This window comes from Plectropomus leopardus, chromosome 15 (genome assembly GCF_008729295.1).
Source record: "Plectropomus leopardus isolate mb chromosome 15, YSFRI_Pleo_2.0, whole genome shotgun sequence".
Lineage (NCBI taxonomy): Eukaryota > Metazoa > Chordata > Actinopteri > Perciformes > Serranidae > Plectropomus > Plectropomus leopardus.
Window position 1 is genome coordinate 15,681,740 of NC_056477.1, and position 15,343 is coordinate 15,697,082.

The following is a 15,343-nucleotide window of genomic DNA, read 5'->3' on the forward strand; positions in this document are numbered from 1 at the left end:
GGATTAATAAATACCCTAATGAGAGTTTTTTGACCCATCCATCCTATGTGCTCTATCTCACTCTTTTTACCACGGCAGTTGCTCGGAGCATCAAAAAATGCCATCACCAGTGTCATAATCCTGCTAAACTCAGCGCATCGTTATGTGACACCGGTGGCCAGTGACCAATCATCTGTATTTGACAAGATGGAAGTGAGACCAGGTTGGACAAAGACAAACAGCAAATTGGCTAATCATTACAGTTCCATCTAGTATCAGTGACGTTTTTATAGCCATTAAATTGATATTAAAGAATGGTTTAACTTCTGATCCACTTTCTGCTGAAGTACTTCCTTTGACCTCAGCATTTAACATACCTTTAAGGTGCAAAGACAGAAAAGAGCCTGCTGTGCGTTCATCTGTCGCTGCATTAGTAGAATGAATAGTAAAATTTTCCAGGAACCAAACTGACACATAAACACATAGACTTTTATTTGATCTTACATGCTGCTCTTAGCTCCCCGACAGAGAGACAGTATTTTTTAGCAGCTCTGGGCATTTAATGATGCCTTTATGATGTGTCTGCATGGCTGCTGGCTGTGTCTTGGAGAGAGGCTGGTTGCCGTCTGCTCAGATCTCAGGTGAGGAAAGGCCTGGAATCACTCATCTTGACAGCCACATCTGGCGTTACTTTCTCTGTCCTGTTGCCCTCAACTCTGCTCCTGCAAACAGACACCACTCTAATTTAACCACAGAGGGAAGGAGTTATGATAATAACAATTATGATAATAACATTATTAGTGGTTATTAAAATGAGATGGAGAACAGACAGTGCACTCAGAAGACATACACCCCTGAAGAGTGCCTTGTGTAATAAAACCATTGTTACTGCTAGCAATATTTTTTGTTTTCAGGCTTCGTCCTGCTGTTGCTGGAAAGCGAATGAATGCCAGGTGCAACCATCAATCTTTCTGTTCTCTCTTTTTGCTCTGTGGATTAGACATAATGTCTGCTCCGTTGGAAATAAAGGCACAGTAAATGCTGAAAAAAACACATTTGTGCTGAAATGTGTCTCAATTAGCATTGTTCAGCATTCCAATGTATTCTGACTTAAAGCCAGACGTTTGTATGTCTCACATTAATTCACTACATGTTATAATATTAGAGAACCTTTCGCATAGTTGTAACAGCTCAGTATGTATCCAGGTGAACAACCTCACATGCACCCTGCTGCTTTTGTCTTCATTCCACATTTGCCGTAGCAATCACTTGGCAAGGTCAGCTGGTGCTAAACCCACAGTTGAGGGCAAACTCTTGCTAGAGCCAGACAGGATCACTTTCTTCATCTGTTTCCTGTTGAAGCGAGAAAGCAAGGGTCGAATGTCAGGGAAATATTTACATTAATAGAATGACTCCAAACAGATTAAATTTCAAATTGAGCCTGAGATATCCAGGAGCAGCCTCCAGTCACGTGTTTTAATATAAACAAACACTTTTGGCACTTTCACCATTATGCCAGCATCTGTAGTATGGCCTTCATCCTTTGCTGCCCAGTGAGAGTGTTGATGGAGACAGCAGACAAAACATGAGCGAGTTGTCAGCTGCAGAGGCACAAAACGATCCCGTGCTCGCAGCTTTGAGGGGCGCATCACCACAGGGGTCCATGATGGGAAAATCAGTCTTTCTGGACTCTCACTGAATGTTGTTTAAGATGAGACTCTGTTGTCATGTGCATAAAATGGACACACATGTACAAAGTCCATACACATTACTGCTGAGAAATGGAATCTTTGTGTGCTGACTGTATACGTTATGATTTACTGAGGTTGACGAATTTAGAAGAAACCACCCTGTTTTAAGAGTCACATGAGAAGGGGCTTGTTTGTTTGAAAGGACAAAACCAAAGTTTTTATAATGGCTTTTTTTCATTTGGTGATCTACAACTCTTCCACTCTTTCTCAGCATTGAGAACCTGAGTGCTTTATAATGTTATATATTACTTTTTCAGCCAGACCTGTTTCGTAAAATTTGTGTATGACCAGGAGCTCTTTTAATTTCTGTTTAAGGGGACCTATTATCATTTTCACTCATTTTCATGTTCATGCTTGTATTTTTTGTTTTTTACTGCAACATGTTTACATGCTTTAATGTAAAAAAAAAAAAAACAACACTTAATTTCCCTCATACTGTCTGTGCTGGAGCACCTGTTTTCACCCCCTGTCTGAAAGCTCTGATTTTGTGCTTGTCTCTTTAAGCCCCCTCGAAAATCCCAGTCTGCTCTGATTGATAATGTTTCTGTGTCTTCTGTATCTGCACTCAGAGTTTTTGCATTATCTTTGCAGTTGGGAAATGACTGTAACAGAGCAGATAAAATCTTCTAAAGAAAAATCTTGTTAACCAGACATATTTCAGCAGTGATATGATTTGAAATTGGGAGAAAGTAACAACAGGGGCAACCAAAAGTTTGAACGGGACTCAGCAGGACAATCAGTGTGACAGTGGCATTCATGTCATACAGTAAACAAGATAGCAGTGCTAACGACAGATTGCAAATGCACACTACATATCAAACAAAACAATAGACTGCATCCTATTTACTTACTGAGCTTTAATTTCACCACTTCTTCACCTTATGGTGCGGCCTCGCTCTCTCTGTGCTGCTGCCTGCAGGTCCGCAGCTGCAAAGAGTAGCATGAAGTCAAGAGCGCTCACTCACTCACTAACCTCTCACTCCACAACAAAATCTGGGGACCAAAGTATCCTCAGAAGTACACTGCACAGACAAAAAAAGCCCACTGCACGACTTGAAGCAGTCTCAGTCGACTGAGGATTTCTGACTGACAATTTGAGTCTCTGAGTTTAAGGGATATTCCTATAAATGTCAGACTTTGCAACATTAGATATGACAGAAAATAAGCAAAAGCACAAGTGGTCCCTTTAAAAAATTGTGCACAGCACCACAATCACAATAAAAAATTACTTTAAATTTGTATACAAAATGGAAAACGCAGTTTACTGCTTCTTTTTATATTATCTTCAGTGACACAACAATAAAGCAGACACAGCTGCTAATATTGGATTGTATCGTACAGAGAGTAACATAAGTTGTGTTCCGGATATAGTTGTTGAATAATAAAAGAAACCCATATTACATGGGACATGCAAAGCAGTAAATTTATGAGTTCGACATGGTCTCCATAATGTAGTCATGTGATTCCAATTGCGTAAAAAGAATCAAAGTTACAACTGCTTTGTGGGTTTCTCCCAGCCAGGTCTTTAGACAAACTGTACAACTTTGCTGACTGTGCTGGTCTGCACCTGATCCTGGGGCTCAACTCGCTGCACAGAAACCCAGACAACTCCTGGAACACCTCCTCTACCCTGAGCCTCCTCAAGTACGGCGCTGGCAAGAAGTACAATATCTCCTGGGAGCTGGGCAACGGTCAGTACGACTACACATCACATATTAAATTACATGAGGCTGCAGCCTGTAGAAAAATTTCTGTCTTTACCAGTTTTTTTAACTGGTGAGTTGATGGTCTATGTTCCTGCAGCGTATTGGAAACCCTTACACTCAGAAATGTAACATAATTTACATAATTTCAATGAAGTACCTTTACTTTCAATGAACATTATTTGTCCACTTAAACTTTGCCACAAGAATGCAGTTACAGTAAGCATTTTCTGGTTCTAACGACTTTGATAGAGAGCGACATTAGTGAGCTGTAAGTGAGAGTCTAGCGGTTTAAGGGTTAAACCGAGGGTTCAGTCGGGAATGAAAGGAACTGTTAGTCCTCATGTCATCCTAACCATCTGTTTTCCTTGGGAGCTGTAGTGCACCCAAAACCCTGTGTTCCCCCTGCTGCACTTCACTTTATATTTTCATTTTATTAAATCTGCAACAAAGCTCACAACAGAAACTTTAATTTAAGCCCAAGCCTAAAAGTACCATGCAAAATGCATTGATTACACCACGTGAAATATTTAGTGGGGACTTGAACCATAGCAAAAATGATCATTGCAAGTAAATTACCCAGACGCTGCAGACAAAAAGCTTAATTGTGGAGGCTGATCCTTTAAGATTTGCTAATAATGTTCTCATTAAAGTTTTTAGGAGTAAAGCACAGAAACAGCTACATAAAACAGACATATTGAAATATTTATTTTACAGCTTAAACACAATCTATTACAGACATTTTCACAATGCTCTTTAGTGGAGTGCTTAAAGAGCGGTGGGCCTGCAAAACTTTTCCTCTGTTTGGGGAAACGAGCTCCCTCGCTCTCCTTGTTTTACTGATTTTGCAAGGCCACCCTGTGTGCTTGGACCGTTCGCCTGACACTGAGTACATCTGTCTGTATTACTGCGAATTGCCCAATTATCCCTTATTCTACCGGCTGTTTGATACTCGCTAGGAGAGCAAGATCAGACTACAACAACATCAAAATCCCCCCTTTCCCACTGTTGCTTGTATAAACTCCATCTCTCTGACTCAGTGTTGTGCATCTCCTCCTCCCAGAGCCCAATGCCTACCGCAGCATGGTGGGTCGTGCAGTCAACAGCACCCAGTTGGCTCAGGACTACACTAAACTGCGGACCCTGCTGCAGTCTGTGCGCTACTACCACCGAGCTCACCTCTACGGCCCAAATGCAGGACGACCCCGCAAGAACGCCATCCTGCTGCTTGATGGGTGAGTCAGCAATAAAACTTTGAAAGGGCAGGATTCCTGTCCTTGTTAGGCTATCCTGCTGGAAGAAAAGGGAGGAAAGTAGTGGAAAGTATGCTCCATTGGTTAAGGACTTTTACTGAGCTTAACTGTGTTTAACGTGCACGCATATACACACACACTGCAGTGGTGTTCAGTGTTTATGGATTTCCACTCTGCAGGTTTCAGCGTCTCAGCTCCAGTTATACCAAGTCAACCTAAATAAAGTGTCATCTGATTGATAACGTGACGGCACAACGTCCCACCTGCTGGTTTTACCCAGGAGCTCCACCAGCTTTACTTTGACTCTTATCTAATGGCCCTCTCTCAGCCGCAGCCTGTCCCCTCGTCAGACTGAATTACACTTTACAGTCATAACTATACTGCACAAGACCGATATTGGCAGCTTTATATTCTGCTTGTTACCTACAAGCTAGTAATACTTTATCTCTTTTAAAGGCAAACATAGGATTTCAGATAAGCGTCATCTTCCGGACAACTGATATCATTCAAATCAATGTTAAAAAACAACTCGAAGAGACATTAAACTTACTTACATATACTGATTCTGTCACAATTCCTTTGACAAATCTATATTATTTCCACATGGGAAAGTTGTTGCAAGGAGGCTCATGTTCATGCTTGAGAGCCAAGTCTCCTGCCAACAAACATCACATTCACAGGCTATGTTTTTTGGAAAATAAAACACAGAGAACAAAGAATACAATAACACTGGCAACATAAAGTAGTTATATGAATTAAGTAGGTTTTTATTTTGTTATTTCGAAGTTATGAAATTGACTAACAAAAGTTTAAAGGTACACTATGCAGGAATTGTTGGTTACTATTCAGTAAAGCCACCTCAGACTGTTTTTTTTTTTTGTTTTAGACACTGTGCCCACGGTTTTAACTTGGATTTGTGCTAATTACAGACTGGCACCTGGTCACTACCTTTTTATGAAATCCCAATCACACCTGCACACTGTGCTGAGGAATATCCAAACACACAAAAATAAGAAGAAAATAAGAAAATACAAACAGGGGGCAGAGCCTCTGCAGAAAAATACATCACCACACAATTCTAGTGGGTCATAAGTGATAAATGAGAGGGATCCATTTTTCAGGAAAATCCAGCATAGTCTACCTTTAACATGTGAGAAAATGTTGGCATGTGGGATAAAATGCTGCAGTGTTAAAAATGGACAATCTCATATTGATAGAAAATTAGTTGGAGTGGCACAAAATGTAATTTGACTATTGGCTGCATCTCTATGTGAAATAAGCCGTAATACTTCTCTCATCTACAAAAACCACAACCTTCAGATAATCTTTCTATCAGACACTGCATGTACGCAGGTTACTTTAAGATGTCAGTGCCTGGTTTAATTTGTTAAAAGCCCTTTCAGACAAAAAATGCTTTCTCAGTTCTGTTGACCAAATAAATGACGTCATCTCTCAAATGTATTCATCACTTCCAAATAAGTTAAGCCCTTCTGAGCTTCTCTGCCTGTTGAAATTGAAACAAAGTGTCTGAAATGGATGCAACAGTGGCCCTGTACAACAAACACAGACTGAAAATCAAACATAGATGGACATACACAACTCTATCAGTGTGTGATGATCCAAATAAAGTGTAACCTTATGGAGAGTTGTCTTTTTCCAGAACATGAAAATATACAGCCCAGTTACCGAGCAAAATCTGAGCTTTTTATGTTTCAACAAACCAGGAATATGTTACATTTGCTCATTTCATACATACCCTATGAACTTTTCTAAAGTCACATGGTATATGAGCAGACTTTGTCATCAGGAGAGGGAGGGGAACGTTAAAGTGTAACCTCGGCAAGATGTCTGCCGAGCTGCCGACTGCTGCAGATCACTTTTAGAGACCATCAAACAAGGGAGACATTGCTGTTTTTCCAGCTGCTTTTTAGGCACCAAGCGTTGGTGTTTGCTAGCCTCCCATTGTTATTTCTCCAGATCGTGCCACCAAGCCAAAACATGATCTTTTCCTAACCGTGTTGGTAGGTCTATGTGCCGAAACCTAACCACCCTTTAACCACAGAACATTGAACTGTGGCTGAAAGGAAGCTGTAATCAATGCTATTCTTGTCAGTCACCAGAAACGTATCTTTTTTGTTTTCTTTTACAGGTAACAAGCGTTAGAAGTGACAGAGGTGGAATATACAGCTCTGGCTTTAGTTTGCACTCCTAGATAATCAGGGAACAGCATTCCTTTGAACAAAAAGAGTCCATACAGTTTTGTTTTGTGCGTGTTTGAAAGTGGATGTGCAGATATGCATACAGAGGAACAGTTTAATGTCTCAGTATGTCTCAGTCTGAATCTGTCTCCAGCTCCTCTCTGAAACCACACACATTTTGACAGGTAGTTGGAAGACAGAAGAGAAAGAATAATTTGATATGGGTCTCCCTCCTCTGTGCACTTGAGCTACTTACATTACTGAAACCATTAGGGTCTGCTGTTTATCTCACTGAGTGCTCACAGTTCATATTTACTTAGAAATAAAAGGTGTGTGTTTGTGCGCACCAGTGTGTGTGTATGTGTACTGGACGGTTCAGACTGATTGATGAGCAGTGGACTCAGAGGAAAGGGAGGATGTAGAAGATGAGTGGTGAGAAGAGGAGGAGGGCTGAGAGGATGAAGAGGAGAGAGCTGGAGTATCTGCAGGTCATGGGTGACACATTTAACGACGGGGTGCTTCTTGTGTGTTTGACACTGTTACGAGGGGGTGGCTTTTGTGTTTGACAGCCCAACTACTCTGCTGCTCTCAGGAAATAAGATGAATTAGACACTGAGCTGCTCGACAGTCCAAATATCAGAGCTCAACAGACTAAACAAGCCAGAGCGGCGAAAGTTTAGAGATACACATTTTGGCATGTCTGACAAGCTGTTACCCCCAAATATGGAGAGATTTGGGTCAGGTAGACCAGGAAACGCACACACACAGAGTTGCAAAAGCTCAGGAAAAGGAAGGCAGACAGCGGGAGGGACTGTGTATGTGTTGAGATGGTGTTTGTGGACACGAGTTTGTATTTAACTGAAAGCAAACTGTACAAGCTGCAGGAACAGCAAAACACTTTAAAGTGTTGTTTACTGTTTTATAAAACTAGCAGGGCTTTAAACTGATTATTTCCTCTAAATTCTTAACCAATCGCCAGAATAAAGTTGGGCATTCTATGTTATATAGTGGATATGTTGAAACTTTACATTTAGATAATGCTGTGGTCAATGTCTAATAAGGTTTTGGGCACAAAAATATTTGGCAATGGTCAACGAAAGGTCATATTTTGTCTTAAAATGCCTGGTTTGAATGGCATGATCCTGGCTGGAAAAACAGTGATGTCTTGCTAAAACCACCTCTCCAGTCACCAAACGGAGCAATGTCTTTGTAAAAAATTTGCTTTTTTTTGTGACACAATCCCTGGTGGAAACTAGGGCTGGACCCAAATATTTGGCTATTTGGGTATTGGTTTAATTGGGTAGGTAACTGGTTTTCAATTTAGGCATATGGATATTCTTTCTTTTACAGAGGACAAATGTAATTTAAGTGTTTTTTTTATTCTGCTGCTGTGCCTGTCACACACACAGTGACAGGAATGATCATTTTACCCAACGGTTATTAACAGGTTTATTAACTGAGTCGAGCAATTTCTGCGTTGGTGTGAGCAGCACTGAACGCAAACACGTGAGCCCCCCCGTAGCTCACCCCGAGAGGCCCTCTCCTGCAGTACAGAGCAGGTGATTTTCAATATCCTATATAATTAGGACCCTTATCATTTCAGACGCATAATGAAATTTAAGAGACAAATTGATAACTCTCAGAGTTTTTTTAACTTTACAAACTAAAATGTCACAACAGCTGACAAGCAGGTAAGGCTCAACAGGCTCTTTCAGTTAACACTGAAGCTCCGTGGCGCACTGTGTCTCTCTCCACCTGAAACGCTGAAACTGTCGGGATCCCACACAGTGACAGGCCACTAAAAAACACCAAAAGTTTGGTGGCTTTAAAGACACTGGAAAACAGCTAAGGGTTGAAATAAAGCACCCATATTTGGTGGCTAAAATCTGTTAGAAGGCGCAACGATGACTCACTGAAAAAACAAAACAGTTTTGTTGTTTGATGGTCACGAACAATGGTCTATGGATTGGCAAGGATCTCGCCTAGGTGCCATGCCATCCACCATTCCCTCCACCTCCCAATAACAAAGTCAGCTCATATAGTACGTCACTTTTTAAACATTCATTTGATATGTATGAATCGTACAAATTTAACAGATCCGTTGCTTTTCAGAAATTTAAAATGCCAACATATTCTTCTGGTAACTGGGCCTTGAATTTTTGTAGTTTGCAGTTTTACCATCTTAACTTAAACACTTGGTGTGAAGTGAATTAATTAATAGAATTAACACACAACACAAAGTATTCATTCAGATAAACAAATCAACCTCCTAAAAGACTGAGTAGTTATTTTGCTTGTGGAAAACTGTTATTTACTCGTCATAAACTAAACTGACTCTGCACCTCCTGGTTCAGCATGAACCTACAATATTAAGCATAGTGGTCCACACATGGCTTGTTTTAAATGCAATGGACAGTTCAAATGGACATGTGCATGTGTGTGAGAGACCTGTTTTGTGACTCCTGCTGTTTTGTATTTTGTTAAGGTAGTTAAAAAACATTTACATATTTGGAACTGGACGTAAATTATGTTGTTAACAAAACCTCAGTTTGAAAAAAAAAAAGTCATTTTTGGTGAATTCATCTTTGTTCCACTTTCTAAATTATTGGGGTAAAACAGGGATATGTTGGCAACCTGTATTGTCCGCCTGCCTGCCTCAGAGTTTCTTGCATATTTTCATATTTCTTCTTGACAGATAATGTGGAGAGGGGGGTTGTGGAGTTATAGAATGTTAATATAGACTCTTAGATGTGAAAATAAGACCCAATTTGTTGAAAAGTGTCTTCATGTTGATGTAAAAGTGCCAGTCAGGTTAAGACAAGTATGTTTTTCTGACTTTCAGGTTCATGAAGAATGCTGGCTCTGTTGTTGATGCAGTTACGTGGCAACAGTAGGTATTTTACCCTTTTTTTCTATTTTTATTATTTTCTCCATAGAAACCCCCCAAATCAATCTGCACTCCTCTAAAACTGTAGAATACTCACTTAAATAACCATAAATCTGACATCACGGGCTGTGTTGTGCTTATGTATCTTTATCAGCATATTGCATGTCTTCAGTAGCCAGTAATAGCCATTATTAACACTGTTACTGAGAGAGACTGACGCATATTGTTGAGAACGGTGTTTATCCTGTTAATGGAACAACAGGAAAAGAGGCTGAAAGAGTGCATGTGTTAAATAAGTAACACCTGTCATTTGTGTATTGCACATACTGTAGGAATGCATACAGACAAATCAATGGTTTGATCCTTTTCCCCGTGTTTAATCTGCATCTATTTACACACATGTCAAACTTGTACAAAGAGACACACCCACTTCATAAGCTCAGACAAGCCCCATGTGACTGAGTGAGTGGTCATCAAGGTGAAGGTCAGGTCTCATTAGATTAAAATTAGAAGAAACGGAAGGATGTAGGGGTGGCAGTGAGGCTCACAAAAACACCAACACTGCTGAAATCAAACCATATGCTCTGGCTCATTCCCTCTGTCAATTAGCTAGTTTTACACCAGAGATCCAGATTCCAGTCTAACTAGCCTGCGTGACAGCAGCTCTGACCTCTACAAAAGAAGCCAAACATATAAAAGTGGAGACTACTCATAAACACGTCTACGACATAGGTTTTACTTCCCTGCAGCTGGCTCTAGTTGTTTTGAGTCAAACATGGTGCGTTGGAAATGCAGCGTTCATTATAAACTGGTTTAAAGAATCAGATAGATTTGTTAGAGAGTATTTTTACGGTCAGAGGTGTTCTTTTGGAGCTTGTGGCAATGAAACATCATGTAGTTGAATATTTGTGTACCTCCGGATCACGAAACATGGATATATGGTTTGCATTATGTTATGACGTTTTTCCAAAACATTGTAATTTGTCATTTACAGCATCGTGGCTCAGTTACAGCCTGTCAATTTTTGGATTTTCCAACAAAACTTGTTCACTGTGTGTAGTCATTCTCTTTCTGTATCTCTTTCTCCTCTCTTGTTTTTTAATCTGTCTGCAGTATTTCACCTCACTGGAAGAGTGTGCCCATTTTGTTTCAAAAATGCATGCTTGGTTGTCTGGATGCACTGTTTTTTTTCTGTTTTTTGTTTGTTTGTGAGTCGATTTACCTAAATAATGAAAAATGTTTTTTCACTTGTGGTTTGTATCAATGTAGGCTGTTTTGGTTTTATTTTCTCATGTTGTAAGATAAAGGTTCTGTTTAAAAAAAAAAAAAGAAGAAACATCTGTCTCCAGAAACACTGACCTTGTTACTCTGGATAATTCACAGAACACACAGTCACACAGAGTAACCAGGACATTGTTTTGGGAAAGAAATGTTGCTCTTAAATTTTTTGAATGTCATTCTTTAGGAACTATTTGATATTTATTGACCCTCCCCGGAGTTGCAAATATTTTTACTAAAGCCTCCCCAAGGGACACGGGGAAAATGCATGTCCATATTATTTGTATTCACACTAAATGTAGGCCTAGGTAGTATCCCAGCCAATGCAATGAGGAAGTAGTATGGAGGGATGAGTTATCGTCAAAACAAACGTCTAATTTCTTAAGCAAAATGCAAATCCTCCTCACAATCACATCATTATACAACAGTGTATGCACTGAAGCAAAATATGTGCGCATGAAAGCCAACGGTCTTTGATCCCACCACACAAAACCAACTACTAAGGCTATGTCTCTCTCTCTTTCTCTCTCTCTCTCTCTCTCTCACACACACACACACACACACACACACACACACACACACACACACACACACACACACACACAAATCACAGCGTGCACAAAGCCAGCATCAGCAACATGTGCATATAATGACTGTTTCCCCAAAGAAAAAATGTAACATTCACAACAGAACCAGCAGCAGCAGCAGCAGCCAGAATGATATTAGTAACCTTGCACGGCAGCCGTTTTCAGTTAATAAAAACTTACCCTTTTATGATTGACAGTTAAACATTGAAAATGAAATCCTGGAGTTGAAAGAAAGATTGTCTTAGTTTTTTTGTTATTATCAAGCATGCAGGAGAGAAAAAAAATATATATATATTTTTTTTTGATCTGGTGCTAATGGATCAAATCTTGGCAAAATATTGATTGAAAGATGAGAAATAAAGTGATTTTGATGAAATACTGCAATTTTTTAGATTTGGCTATGTTTCCTGATGGAAGCGTTAGATGCTCATGAGTGTTCAAGGACCGTCAGAAATTTGAAGGACCGACAATAATTTGTGTTTTTACAGTTTCTGGCTATGACAAATGGTATAGTTTTGCCTCTTTTTTTTTTTTAAGAAAACATTTCTCTCAAAACCACTGGTGGGTGTAGGGTTCAGAGGTAATGTCCTTCCCTGAAGAAAAAATGAAAAAACATAAGTCCTTCCCCACTGCTTAAAAATTATTTGACTTGCCTCCCCTCATTTTGCAACCCTCCACCCCAACCTCTTTCTCATAAATAATTAACAGTCCCTTAGTGCAGGAATGGCAACAATAGTTTGTCAGTCAGTCGGTCTACCTCTTTGGTCCAGGCTGACACATTTCTTGCCATGAATTTTTTTTACAGACATTTATAGTTCCCAGTGGATGAGTCTTTGATGACCCCCTGACTTTTTCTCCTGCAGCACCACAAGGTCGACATTTGTGGCTTTAAATGAGGGTTGAATTGCTACGTTCAGGATAAATTTGAGATTCCTTATATTTTCTTTGCCATCAACAGGTCAAAATTTCATTTTATCTATTACTTTGGGTTATGATCAAATACTTTTATTTAATGTATTTATTTATTTAAAAGGGACCATGTACAGTTTAAAACGCAATCGTTACCATTTGATGCACCATACCAGATTATAGTTAAGAGTTAATTTGCATCTGCAGTCCCAAAGACACGGCGCAATAACATTATGAAACATTGTACAAAAAAAACCCAAACAAAAACACAAGACAAATAATACACACAATAGCACATGATATAAAGTGATACAAAGAAAAGGACAAGAGACAGACAATGCATCATAAAACTACATTTAAAAAAAAACCCATCACACACAAAACAAAACAACAAAAATCTCCGCACAACTGTGCATCACAACTGAATGCTTTTCTGATAAAAAAAAAAACAAACAAGTAATAAAGTCTGGAGTTCAAGGTCAATGATTACAGAGTGAAGCAGCTTTTAATAATAATAATAATAATGATAATAATAGTGCTTTTCACAATACTCAAGGACGCTTTATAGTAAAAAAAAACCCAAAGTCAGTTAAAATCACTTAAACATACAGAAAACATCAACAAAATCAATAAAGCATAACAGAAAGACATGAAATGTGAATAAATCAAACATTAAAAGCAGATTTAAAAAGGTGGGTGTAGAGGTGGGATTTGAACGTTTGGAGGTTAGTGCTCTTGGAGGGGTTCTGTCCCCGCAGGTCTTTTCAGTGCAGTTTGTGCTGATACCTGCAAATTTAATGACATTCCCAACAGCCTTAGCTTTGCTTTGTGTTTAGTGCTAACTGGAAAATGTAGCATGCTAACATGCTAAACTAAGATGGTAAACATGATAAATATTAAGTGCAAAACTACAGCATGTTGTCAATGTGACATGCTTGCACGTTGGTGTTTTTGCACCAATGTGTCCAACTACAGTACAACCTATCAGAGTCACTTGCTTAGTCTTGTTTCTGGGCTGTGAGCACCACAAATAAAATTTTCTTTACCTCTTTTGTATCAGGGTGTTAGCGAAAATCTCCTATATCAACATCTCAAATCTGGGCATATAAAACCATAGCTATCTGAGTGATTGGATATCATTATAAATAAGTGAGAACACATTTTTTGTGTGTAATTTGGGTTTATTTAATCAAACATCCAACACTAACACTGTCTAACCTTAACCTCAGTAAACCCGCTCTGCCTTACCCTACAGGCTACTTCACAGTGAGAGAACCGAGCCAGTCAGAAATGTGTGCCCGGACGGCTGTCGGTTTTAGCTGTGAAAATATGAGCAAGGAAAGTGAACGAGACAGATTTACGATTAGCTGTTTAGATGCCCCTGAGCAACACCATTAATGTGCGCCCTAACTGTACCATTAGATATGTATTAGTGGTGTGAACATCTGAGTGTGAAATGAGCAAGCAAAAGACCCCTGCTAAACATGTTATATAATGAAGTGATGAAAGGTACGCTTTCAGAGCCCTTGCCCTTAAAAATGAGCTCCTTTTGTTCAAAACACTGTGGCATGTTTTAAACCAGCCAGGATGAAACAATATACCCACACCCCTCCAGTTCATTGTCAGAATGATGGTGGTGCTGCATGCCAGAGAGCAGGGTGTGTTGGTAATTTACAGTGGAGCAGTGAAAAATAAAGATGTTGAAGATTTGTGATCTTCTGCTCTTTGGTCTGAAAGTCATACAGGCCTTGTAAATTCACTGCAGGCATTCCTGAGGAAGGCTACATATTCTCCAGCTGTTATGTAATGATGAACCTGATGGTCCACATCAAAGAAACACGTCATCTTCTTACTTTGTGACCACTCAGCTTGCCCCAAATCTGTCTGCTGTGCTTCTTGACGCTATCCTCAATACTTCATGCTATTGCAAGTAAACTGTTGTAGAACACACTCATGCTTTACTTGAATATTTCCATTTTTATCTTATATAGCTTTACAGAAGGTACTTTAAAAAAATAGAATAAGGGTTTAAAAGATGAGGAGAGGAATCCATGTTAAGGACGTTAACATTACTCACATGGAAAGAACAATTTGTGATATTAACACACGCAGCATAAGACATATCTAACACAAGGCGCTTGGTTTGAAGGAGACATGAAACTGGGTATGGGAATTTATGAGATTTTATCGGCATCAATGCAATTCTCGATTTTGCTTATTGCGTCTTGTTCTGAGTCCCACATCCCCTATTGATTCCTGATCAGTTTTCTGTCTTAAAAAAGAAGGCTTACACAGATTGTCAGCCATAACGCAGCTGTTTTATCATCTTTGAATCTGAACACTGTGTGTGTAGATGAAATGAGAGAATTTGTACAGCATTTGTTTTCAGTTAAGTTTTGTAGTGAAAGAAAAAAAACTCTGTTAGACCTGCCTGTGTGGTAATAATGCTATTATAACAGGATATTTACCTTTGGTAATGGCTGCTCGGTTGGGAAGCTGCTGCACTCGCGTTTCAAGTGTCTAATACATGGCGTAGAGTTTAAAACCATGCTGTGTAGAGAGATGTTTCAGCATATTTCCACTCTTACTTGAAATTATCACTTAACAGACATGACAGCAGCACTGGTGTCATCTTTCTTTGTGAAATGAAGCCATGCTTTGGACTGTTTCTTCCTCTCTGTCGTGGCTCTTTCTTGTTGCAAGTTTCTAGCGGTGCAGACTAGGGGTGCAGAGCTATTTGTTTAAGTACTGTAGTACACCTGTGACGCACATGCATGCATGGGCAGGGTTGTGGCTCA

At 39.5% G+C, this 15,343-nt stretch overlaps 1 protein-coding gene across 1 annotated transcript in view; it reads left to right on the forward strand.

Annotated features, from left to right (window-relative positions):
- hpse2 (heparanase 2) overlaps positions 1-15,343 on the forward strand; it is a 70,315-nt gene that overhangs the window by 34,318 nt on the left and 20,654 nt on the right. Inside the window, 3 exon segments of the mRNA XM_042502298.1 lie at positions 3,248-3,421; positions 4,497-4,668; positions 9,727-9,774. Of these exon segments, the coding sequence (XP_042358232.1) occupies positions 3,248-3,421; positions 4,497-4,668; positions 9,727-9,774 (394 nt within the window).